The sequence below is a fragment of the Scyliorhinus torazame genome, chromosome 1 (genome assembly GCF_047496885.1).
Source record: "Scyliorhinus torazame isolate Kashiwa2021f chromosome 1, sScyTor2.1, whole genome shotgun sequence".
Classification (NCBI taxonomy): domain Eukaryota; kingdom Metazoa; phylum Chordata; class Chondrichthyes; order Carcharhiniformes; family Scyliorhinidae; genus Scyliorhinus; species Scyliorhinus torazame.
Window position 1 is genome coordinate 255892398 of NC_092707.1, and position 12021 is coordinate 255904418.

The 12021-nt window shown below is 43.0% G+C and overlaps 1 protein-coding gene across 6 annotated transcripts in view; it reads left to right on the forward strand.

Annotated features, from left to right (window-relative positions):
- Positions 1 to 10224, forward strand: part of stxbp5a (syntaxin binding protein 5a (tomosyn)) — a 281041-nt gene extending 270817 nt beyond the window's left edge. For all 6 annotated transcript variants that reach the window (XM_072504745.1, XM_072504763.1, XM_072504770.1 and 3 more), the window contains one exon: positions 7485 to 10224. In XM_072504745.1, coding sequence (XP_072360846.1) covers positions 7485 to 7526 — 42 coding nt within the window. In that variant the 3' untranslated portion in view covers positions 7527 to 10224. The remainder of the gene's footprint in view (positions 1 to 7484) is intronic.
- The last annotated feature ends 1797 nt before the right edge of the window (positions 10225 to 12021 follow it).

Sequence of the window (12021 nt, forward strand, 5' to 3'; positions counted from 1 at the left end):
CTGATGGAAGGCTTTGTCTGTACCTTTGACCTTGCCTTGGGGAATTTTTGATCATAATGAACTGGGAATTGAGGTCACCATGTCATGTTTTTGTCTTCCCTTTATATCCTGCATGTTGAGCACCGGAGAAGGAATATTTAACTATTTCAATCTGACCGCTTCCTACCATGGGTCCGAGACTCAGAATTTTCAGAAGTTTCATCATTGCTTGTGTCATTATCAGAGTGTAATTTGGGGTTTTTTGTAATTTTGGAACTTAAAGCACCGTCACATTGATTGTTGGGGCGTAGTGCCATCTGCTGTCAGTTGACAGAATGTCCCAGAGGGGGTTCCTGGTCTTTACACCAAAGCCTGCAGGAGAGCTGTAGGCTCTTCTGAAAGCTGTGCCTTAGTGATACACTACTAGTTGCGCTACTTGTTCGGGAGAATATCACAGCTATACTGCGAGAGGACACCTCAGAGGGCAGTGAGGCTATATGGGTAGAGATCAGGAATAAGAAGGGTGCAGTCACAATGTTGGGGGTATACTACAGGCCTCCCAACAGCTAGTGTCACATGGGAGGGTTTAAACTAGTATGGCAGGGGGGTGGGCACGGGAGCAATAGGTCAGAAGGTGAGAGCATTGAGGGAGAACTAGGGAATAGGGACAGTGTGGCTCTGAGGCAGAGCAGACGGGGAGAAGTTGCTGAACACAGCGGGTCTGGTGGCCTGAAGTGCATATGTTTTAATGCAAGGAGCATTACGGGTAAGGCAGATGAACTTAGAGCTTGGATTACTACTTGGAACTATGATGTTGTTGCCATTACAGAGACCTGGTTGAGGGATTGGCAGCTAAACGTTCCAGGATTTAGATGTTTCAGGCGGGATAGAGGGGGATGTAAAAGGGGAGGCGGAGTTGCGCTACTTGTTCGGGAGAATATCACAGCTATACTGCGAGAGGACACCTCAGAGGGCAGTGAGGCTATATGGGTAGAGATCAGGAATAAGAAGGGTGCAGTCACAATGTTGGGGGTATACTACAGGCCTCCCAACAGCCAGCGGGAGATAGAGGAGCAGATAGGTAGACAGATTTTGGAAAAGAGTAAAAACAACAGGGTTGTGGTGATGGGAGACTTCAACTTCCCCAATATTGACTGGGACTCACTTAGTGCCAGGGGCTTAGACGGGGCGGAGTTTGTAAGGAGCATCCAGGAGGGCTTCTTAAAACAATATGTAAACAGTCCAACTAGGGAAGGGGCGGTACTGGACCTGGTATTGGGGAATGAGCCCGGCCAGGTGGTAGATGTTTCAGTAGGGGAGCATTTCGGTAACAGTGACCACAATTCAGTAAGTTTTAAAGCACTGGTGGACAAGGATAAGAGTGGTCTGAGGATGAATGTGCTAAATTGGGGGAAGGCTAATTATAACAATATTAGGCGGGAACTGAAGAACATAGATTGGGGGCGGATGTTTGAGGGCAAATCAACATCTGACATGTGGGAGGCTTTCAAGTGTCAGTTGAAAGGAATACAGGACAGGCATGTTCCTGTGAGGAAGAAAGATAAATACAGCAATTTTCGGGAACCTTGGATGACAAGTGATATTGTAGGCCTCGTCAAAAAGAAAAAGGAGGCATTTGTCAGGGCTAAAAGGTTGGGAACAGACGAAGCCTGTGTGGCATATAAGGAAAGTAGAAAGGAACTTAAGCAAGGAGTCAGGAGGGCTAGAAGGGGTCATGAAAAGTCATTGGCAAATAGGGTTAAGGAAAATCCCAAGGCTTTTTACACGTACATAAAAAGCAAGAGGGTAGCCAGGGAAAGGGTTGGCCCACTGAAGGATAGGCAAGGGAATCTATGTGTGGAGCCAGAGGAAATGGGCGAGGTACTAAATGAATACTTTGCATCAGTATTCACCAAAGAGAAGGAATTGGTAGATGTTGAGTCTGGAGAATGGGGTGTAGATAGCCTGGGTCACATTGTGATCCAAAAAGACGAGGTGTTGGGTGTCTTTAAAAAATATTAAGGTAGATAAGTCCCCAGGGCCTGATGGGATCTACCCCAGAATACTGAAGGAGGCTGGAGAGGAAATTGCTGAGGCCTTGACAGAAATCTTTGGATCCTCGCTGTCTTCAGGGGATGTCCCGGAGGACTGGAGAATAGCCAATGTTGTTCCTCTGTTTAAGAAGGGTAGCAAGGATAATCCCGGGAACTACAGGCCGGTGAGCCTTACTTCAGTGGTAGGGAAATTACTGGAGAGAATTCTTCGAGACAGGATCTACTCCCATTTGGAAGCAAATGGACGTATTAGTGAGAGGCAGCACGGTTTTGTGAAGGGGAGGTCGTGTCTCACTAACTTGATAGAGTTTTTCGAGGAGGTCACTAAGATGATTGATGCAGGTAGGGCAGTAGATGTTGTCTATATGGACTTCAGTAAGGCCTTTGACAAGGTCCCTCATGGTAGACTAGTACAAAAGGTGAAGTCACACGGGATCAGGGGTGAACTGGCAAGGTGGATACAGAACTGGCTAGGCCATAGAAGGCAGAGGGTAGCAATGGAGGGATGCTTTTCTAATTGGAGGGCTGTGACCAGTGGTGTTCCACAGGGATCAGTGCTGGGACCTTTGCTCTTTGTAGTATATATAAATGATTTGGAGGAAAATGTAACTGGTCTGATTAGTAAGTTTGCAGACGACACAAAGGTTGGTGGAATTGCGGATAGCGATGAAGACTGTCTGAGGATACAGCAGGATTTAGATTGTCTGGAGACTTGGGCGGAGAGATGGCAGATGGAGTTTAATCCGGACAAATGTGAGGTAATGCATTTTGGAAGGGCTAATGCAGGTAGGGAATATACAGTGAATGGTAGAACCCTCAAGAGTATTGAAAGTCAAAGAGATCTAGGAGTACAGGTCCACAGGTCATTGAAAGGGGCAACACAGGTGGAGAAGGTAGTCAAGAAGGCATACGGCATGCTTGCCTTCATTGGCCGGGGCATTGAGTATAAGAATTGGCAAGTCATGTTGCAGCTGTATAGAACCTTAGTTAGGCCACACTTGGAGTATAGTGTTCAATTCTGGTCGCCACACTACCAGAAGGATGTGGAGGCTTTAGAGAGGGTGCAGAAGAGATTTACCAGAATGTTGCCTGGTATGGAGGGCATAAGCTATGAGGAGCGATTGAATAAACTCGGTTTGTTCTCACTGGAACGAAGGAGGTTGAGGGGCGACCTGATAGAGGTATACAAAATTATGAGGGGCATAGACAGAGTGGATAGTCAGAGGCTTTTCCCCAGGGTAGAGGGGTCAATTACTAGGGGGCATAGGTTTAAGGTGAGAGGGGCAAGGTTTAGAGTAGATGTACGAGGCAAGTTTTTTACGCAGAGGGTAGTGGGTGCCTGGAACTCACTACTGGAGGAGGTAGTGGAAGCAGGGACGATAGGGACATTCAAGGGGCATCTTGTCAAATATACGAATAGGATGGGAATAGAAGGATACGGACCCAGGAAGTGTAGAAGATTGTAGTTTAGTCGGGCAGTATGGTCGGCACGGGCTTGGAGGGCCGAAGGGCCTGTTCCTGTGCTGTACATTTCTTTGTTCTTTGTTCTTTGATAGAACATCAGGTTTCAGCCAATCTTGCAAAGCTGGCAGTGCCTAGGGGCCGATCAACATGTCTGTACAGAATGTAATTTCTAACCAAATAAGTAAGAATTGTACATCTTTTCTTGATTTTGGCTTGTTTCCTTGTACTATTTGCATACAAACTTTCCGTTTAATATGTATACTCCCAAAATCTTGTAACATGTACTTGCCTCTAACTTAAGCAGCTTAAGAGCAAGAACTTGTTTTTGCCATCAAAACAGCAGAACCCCAATTATATTTGAAGTTTTTTGAGCTACCTGTAAGCTGTGATAGGGAAAGTCTTTGAGTCTGTCCTCCTTTCCATAAAATCTGGAGATCTGAGCATTCGGTTCAGTATCAAGCAGGACTCACTGGTTAGCGCCATTAACTCTGAACGTTGTGGATGGATTTTGTTTGTAAAGGGCAGATATCCCATCTTGTTTTGTTAAATGGTTAAGTTGTTTTCTGTTTTATTGCTATGTTTTCTTTTCGTTGTTTTTCTTTTTGTAGTGGTTTGTAAAAATTATTGAAAAATTTTGAATAAAAGCAAATTTGAAAAAAAAACCTCTGAACGTTGTGGGCTCAAACCCCACTCGAGAACTAGGGCCAACACTTCAGTACTGAGAATGTAGGACATTTTAGGAGGTGCCACCTTTGTGATGAGGCACTAAGTGGAGGTTCCGTCTGCCCTGGATGTAAAATGCGCTCCTGAGGCAATAATTGAGGATGGGCAGTGAGTTCTCCAGTGTCCTGGCCAATATTCATCTCTCAATCAACTGCACCAGAGGAAAATTGATCGGTTGTTCATTACTGTTTGTGAGATTTGTTTTGTGTAATTTGGCTGTCTTATGTCATAATGTGATAGTGTTTGAAGTACACGGTCTTTCCAAGATTTTGCAATATTTTTGATGAAAGAAATGACCTGTACAGAAGAATTAGGAGCAGCAGTAGGCCATTCAGCCCCTCGGGCCTGCTTCACCATTCAATAAGATCATGGTTGATCTGATTGTGACTTCAGTTCCACTTTCTTATCTGCTCTTCTCCACCCCCCCCAAACTCGGACTCAAATATATTTGGTAATCCAGCTCGGCTGCCCTCTGGACAAGAGAATTCCACAGACAAGCAACCCGCAGAGAGAGAAGAAGAAATTTCTCCTTATCTCAGTCTTAAGTACGCAACCATTAAGTTTTCAACTGTGTCCCCTAGTTTTACACTCCCCCACGAGAGGAAACACCCACATAGTGTCCACTCTGTCAAGCCCCCTCAGGATCTTTTGTGTTTCAGTGTGATCGCCTCTCGTTCTTCTAAACTCCAATGGTACAGACCCAATCTGCTCAACCTTTTCTCATAAGCTAGCCCCTTCGTCCCACAAATCAGTTGAGTGTATCTTATCCAAACTGCTGCTCATGCAGTTGTATCCTTCCTAAAATAAGCAGACCAAAAATGTACAGAGTACTCCAGAGTGTGCCTCACTAAGGCCCTGTACAGTTGTACATTTCCCTACTTTTATGCTTGGTTCCCCTTGCAGTAAATGACAACATTCCATTTGCCTTCCTAATCCCCTGCGGTATTTGAATGCTAGTGTAATACAGTAAATAGGAAAATGAATTGTTCACAAAGGCATGTAATTGCAGCAGTGAGGTTAGCAGAAAGGAATTTTTGGTATCTGGGGGTCCACAAATACAAATCTGATGGGGAAGGTCAAGGTGTACCTGCAAAGACGGGACAATCTCCCATTATCCCTGGCGCACCGAGTACAGTTGGTTAAGATGAATATCTTGACAAGATTTTTATTTCTATTCCAATGTCTCCTGGTGTTCCTGCCCAAGGCGTCCTACAGAGAGATTGACCGGCTTGTGACTGGGTTTATTTGGGCGTGTAAGGACCCGAGGACCAGGAGCTTGGTGCTGCAGAGGGAGAGGCGAGCAGGGTGCTTGGCCTTGCTAAACTATTATTATATTACTATTGAGCGGCTAATGCTGAAAAGATGCAGGAACAGTTGAGGAGCTGTGGGTCCGACTGGAAGCAACATCTGTGTGTGGGGGGGGTGCAAGCCCGGGGGTGTTGATAACGGCTCCGCTCCCGTTGGAGCCAAAGAAACACTACTAACCCGGTGGTAGTAGCCACGTTAAAAACTTGGAGCAGCTCCGTCAACATTTCAATTTGAAGGCTGCCTCAAGGCTAGCTCCCACCTTTGCAAACCAGTTATTCGAGCCTGCCAGGCTGGATGCGAGGTTTAGGGCGTGGAAGGAGAAGGGGTTGGAGAAGGTGGGAGATTTATTTTAGAAGGTCTGTTCGCTAGCCTGGAGGAGCTGAAGGAGAAATATGGGCTTGCAGACGCTGATGGGTTCAGGTATCTCCAAGTGCGTAACTGGGTTAAAATATAATTGCCTGCCTTCCCGGTGAAAGCAGCCTTCTACCTTGCTCGAGTGGATTTTATTCTGCTCTGACTCAGAGGTAGCCAGTATGTCAAGCATATACCAGCAGAGAGTGGAAGGGGGAGACTGGCTTGGTTGAGGGAGTGAAGGCAAAGTTGGTAGATCAACTACGGCCAATTTTGGAGAGGAGGTTTGGAGGGAGGCACTGAGGAGGGTGAACGCGACCTCATCCTGTGCGAGGCGGAGTCTCTCAGCCCAAACTAGTATTTTCGAGCACACGTCACGGAGGCTAGAATGAGCCGATTTTGCGATGGAATGGAGGATATTGGGTTGAACATTGGGTTGGAGCCATGCCCACAGGTAGCAATTTTGGGGTCTTGAATGTGCCGGAGCTCTGGACGGAGGCAGGTGCTCTGGCCTTCACCTCGCTTCTGCCAAGGAGGCAGATACTCTTAGGCTGGAGGTCAGTACACCGCCTTGGCGTGGCTGGGTGACCTGATGGAGGCGTTACACCTCGAAGGTCAAGTTCACTGTGAGAGGAGCGATGGATGGGTTCTACCGTAGATGGTGGCTGTTTATAATGTACTTTAAAGAGTTGGTCACTGTTTGCTGTGGGGAGGTGGATAGGGTGGGTTGGGTTAGTTTATCTTGTTGAGGGCGGAGGGTGGGGTTATTGTTTTCTTTTTTTAAACTTTGTATAAAAATTGTTAAAATGTCAATAAAAATATTTTCAAAAATAAAATTGTAGCAGTGAGGTAAGGGATAGACCAGTCAGATCAACATTTTCCAGAGTCAAAATAACCACGGCTTAGTGGTTGGACACCTCGGAGTCAGAATGTTGTGGATTCAAGTCCTACTTCAAAGACCTGAGCATATAATTCAGGCCTGACTTCTGTGCCACACTATAGGAATGTTACACTGTCAGAGATCCTGTTTTTCAGACAAAAAGTGAAGTGAGGCCCTGTCCTTCATCTCTGGTGAGCATAAATGAATCCGCACATTATTTTCAAGTGCTCTGTTGTTGTTTGAGCCTTTATATTAGATTGGAACATTCCCTGAAGAGCTTTGCAAAACTCATCGAGAGATCATTGAGCAAACTATCACAAGGAATTCAACAAAGTTATTGCAGTTAACTTGGTACCATAGGAAAACACTTTTGAGAAAGGAAATCAATTCTTTGTCACAAAATTCCAGAAGCTTGCCTTTTGTGATCTGCCCTTCTGTTCTCTAATGTCCCTGAGGTTCTTGGAGCAGTTGACAGGCATCTCTTAATAGCGAGGAAAGGCCAATCCCTCGGTGTACAATTCATGGCTATACTGCTCTTTCAAACAATCACAACCATGACAGATTGTTCTAATTGAGCCCATTCTTTGAAATCCTGGGGAAAAGTAAATCTGTTTGTCCGAAACTTTCACTGTCTTGATCCTCAGGTAGTTATGAGTACATCTCAGAAGATATAAACTTTTTTCAATCTGTTCTTTAAAAGTAATATTTTTGTCTCTTCTTTCCAGATGATGTTGAAGTGCAAAGATAAGAAGTGGTACCAGTTCTGATGACCTTGGTCCACATTACCAAACTTAAGCTGGAAGGAGGTTATCCACAGATGATTCTCCCTCTTCATTTATTTCTGCAGGACAGGAGGTTCATCTTTGAGTACTGCTGTTTCCTAGCACAACTCATAAACTTTCCCTCAGTCACATTGCTTTAAACTGAGGAGGAAACTGAAAACTTGCAACATGAGGTGTTTTCTACTGTAACTGTGGGTTGGTGCACAGTGTGGGACCTGAGCAGGGAACAAGGGACACATGGGGCAGTGCTGGGTTTTCTGTGTTATTTCACACGCCAAATGTTTTGTGCTATTGTCTCTGCCAGTGTTTCGCCCATGGAGCTATAAATGTATACTGCATTCACTCCAGATGCCAACAAATGCAAAACAAGAGGATAAATACGTGTAGCAGAGTATTGACATGAGAATCCAAACAATGATCCATTTCTGGCCCCAAGAAATTTATTTGCACCTTATTGGTTTGCGTTCAGTGCCGGTTGGTTGATGCTGGTTTGCATCTTACGCTGATTGGAAGATACAGGCTTGCATCCAATTCTTATTGGATGATGCTTGTTTGCCTCATGCTGGTTAGATATTGGTGTATGTCCGCTGGTTGGATGCTGTCAGTTTGTGTCCGGTGCTAATTGGATGATGTCAGATTGCGACTGCTGATTGGATGATACTGGTTTGTGTCTGGCAATGTTTGGATGATATCCGTTTGTGTCCAACACTGGTCAATGTTGATTTCTGTCCAGTGGTGATTGAATGATATCAGTTTGTGTCCAACAATGATTGGTTGATGTTGATTTCTGTTCAATGGTGATTGGATGATGTCAGTTTGTGTCCAACACTGGTTGAATGAATAAACCTTTTGATCTGATTTTTGTCCCTAGCTGATAATTTAGTTCATGTGGATTCATTTCATGCCAGATGCTGCCTGCAACATTACTCATACAGAAAGTATTGTAATTAGATTTGTTACTTTTGTTAATGTAAGTTTATGTATGTCCCTCATTTGCTATGAATATTTGTCAATAATGCAAGTCCTTCTAAACTATTGACCTTTTTAAAAAAAATTAAATCATCGTTTTGGAGTTTGAATCCACATTTCCATTAAACAAATAAAATCTTAATGTTCATTAATAGTATTACGTTGCCAGATTTTACTCCAGTTTGAATACTCTAATATTTATTGTACTAACTCCTACCTTATTGCTACCTAGGTCTTGTATGAAATCATGCCATTTAGCAGACTTATGTCTGCAGAATACTTAGGGAGACCATGGAAATATTTTCTTTCCTGTTCCACGAACAGTTTCAATGAGAACTATTTTCCTGGCAGAAACATGGTTGGCACCAAAAGGGAGAAAGATGGCAGGTTAATATTATTTATGATGTGGGAGGAAGAGGTGGATGAGTCTGACTGTGAGCGGATGGCACATTAATAGGACATTGAAGTTCCTTTAGAGAAACACTTGGAGAAACTGTGCATAGAATATCAGCACAGTTAGAAATCTTTTGTAAGTGAGGTCAGCTGCTAGCATGGCCTCGTTCTGATTCCTGTTCATACCTTGCTGTACATTATTGGTGTATTGTAGCATTCTGTGCTACATGGAGGTGATATTTAGTGCAATACTTTGAGAATGCCCATATTGGAAAATTAAATGGAATGTACCTGAGAAGTTGGTCACAACTGTGTTTTACCTTTGTTTTTGTACATACAGTAGTTTTATCCACTCGCCTCCCCCACTTCCTTGGTCTTTTTGCTTTAGCTATAGTGTGTGACGTCTGCAGCCTTTCCCATTCATGATCATTGCACATGTTCATCTTGGGTCTTGTGTGGGGAAAGTAAAGGCTGAGATTGTGAAGGAATGCTGCTGGCTCCAGCAGAAATGGCTGTTATTTAACAACAAAGTCTGGACTTGGAATGTAATTGAGTCCCATTGTCGACTGTTGCTCTTGCAGTAGAACCTTTTGCTTCAGACCTCAGCAGCCACAGTATCCCGATCAACACAGCATATCACTATGCTTTTAAAACAGTCTCTTCAAAATTCACAAGCTTTTGTTTCATGATGAAATTCTAACCTGCATTTAATATAAAATATTGATCACCATGGCCGTCGTTTTGAGTGCGGAAATGTGTTTATCTGGTGTGTTATCATTTGTTGCCAAGCTTTTCATATTCAGTTTTTCAGCATTTATTTTTGAGATTGTTTCATTCCTTTTTGATTGCAGTTCTTGTTTGTTGCTCTAGTACCTCATTGAAATCTGGCGCACCTCTTTTAAAGTGGTTGCTGCCTGGCTTGCCCTCTCCCCTAATTATGAAGGCACAATGCTCCTACAAGGGGAGTTGTACATACACAAGGGTCTTTATCCTCTTGATTAGCATTTCAGGATTTCTTTAATGAAATGGATTTCTTTTCAGCATATTTGAAAATATATAAATATGAAGTATATGTGTTGAGAAATATATTTCCTTAAACCTGTTTTCAGTGTAGGGTCTGTACTTCATTTCCCTGATCTTTTGATGGAAGTGCACGAAATTAACTGCTGTTTGTGTGTTTACGTGATGTGCATCAAGTCTCTGAGTGTTCTGTTAAATTAAAAGCTAATGAAGTTGAATTTGCCGAGTACTTCTGCCAAATTGTAATGTTTTTTCCTGAAAATTGTTTTTCTAAAAAAATTAAAATATCCAATCCAGCTGACCAATCTGAGTGTGTTTGTTTTGGGAGCAGTTGTTTCATATAGTGTGCAGACTCTAGCCTTTCTAACTCCATGACTATAAAGCCAGTGTCTTTCCTTTTTTTTAAATAAATTTAGAGTACACAATTCATTTCTTTCCATTAAGGGGCAATTTAGCATCGCCAATCCACCTAGCTTGCACATTTTTGGATTGTGGGGGTGAAACGGATCTAAATATTTCCTTCACATTCACTGAGATTAGGTACATTCAACTAGTAAAAAGGAAAGAATGTAGAATTTACAATATTTTCTCTCCGTTTTCATCATGAAAATAGTTTGTCCGCGGCCCTCACCAGTAAGGTAAGTAACTGTAGGCTCTTGTAATTAATTAGCGAGGTTTCATTCTGTTTGGTTGTTGCCATTCACCAAGGATTTTTTTCTACACTGTACCAAATTATTGTCAGATAACTACCTGAAGAGGAATGCCAAATCAGAGTGGAATGTCATTTTATATCAGGTGGAAGAACTGTCTTAAACGGACATTTATAAAGTAGCAGAAATATGTTGCTTACAACTTATTAATTTATTTACCAGTGAGCTGACTGTCATGAACTAATATTGACGGTCTATGATACATGTTCTATGATAAGATTTGTGAACAAAAAGATAAATGTAAGAATATTTAATTAGAATGGATTAAAGAAGGCTAACAGAACTCATTGATTCGGCAAGGGAAAAATACATGATATTTTCGTGTCCCTGTTATAAACAATTGGATTAATAAGCCCCCTAATGGCTGTTCTATTGATTTGGTGTACTGTACATTTAAAATCCATGCTAACAGACAGAGTGTCATCTTATTTCATGAGACTTGAAGAAAGGCACTTTAATAGCAGTCTCCACTAATTTTCTATACAAGTTATCTTCAGTTTTAGATAACATCTTTGAAGTTTCTGTGACAAAGTTTTTTTCTGTAACTTATTAGCCACTGTAAAAACTAATAAATGAATTTAATGACTATCTGATTTTAAGATACGAACAATATAAAGTTATTGAGGGTTATTTTGGTTAAAGGATGAAAACGTGTGCAAAATGAGTGCTCTGTTACTGTTTTTAGTGTGACATTTTGGTCCTAATCAATAACTTGCTGGTTTAGCACACTGGGCTAAATCGCTGGCTTGTAAAGACGACCAAGGCAGGCCAGCAACACGGTTCAATTCCCGTACCAGCCTTCCCGAACAGGTGCCGGAATGAGGCGACTAGGGGCTTTTCACAGTAACTTCATTGAAGCCTACTTGTGACAATAAGCGATTTTCATTTCATTTCATTTTCATTACTATAATTTGAGTTTGCTCAGACCTGCTAAACTAGCCATCTGTATGTTTGGCGCTCAAGCACTGTTTAGATACAATTTTCGTGGTGCAGAATATGTGGATTCCAAGGAGCTTTTTTCGCTAAGATGTGGACTGTATTGACATAGTGCCACCTTTCAGGATGGCTCATGATGCACAGGTTCTTGGGTGAGGTATTGGAGGCCCAGAGGAGTTGCCATGTACACATTTGGGGGGAGTTGCCCTCCTATCCTTTTCCAGCAGCCGGTGCTGCTCTTGCGGGCCTCCTGTCCTCCCATTCCTCCTGCAGGTGAAGGGGGACCCTAGCAAGATGCCAATGACCAAATACTCGCTCTCCCCTGGTGACTTCTTTCAGTGTCCAGTAAGGTAGGGTTGGAGCGCGTTTTCCTCACAGTATTTGACGAATTTGTTCAGGACTGCCTGGAAATCGTACCTTTGTTGCCTCCTGAAGAACTCTAATTTTGTGAA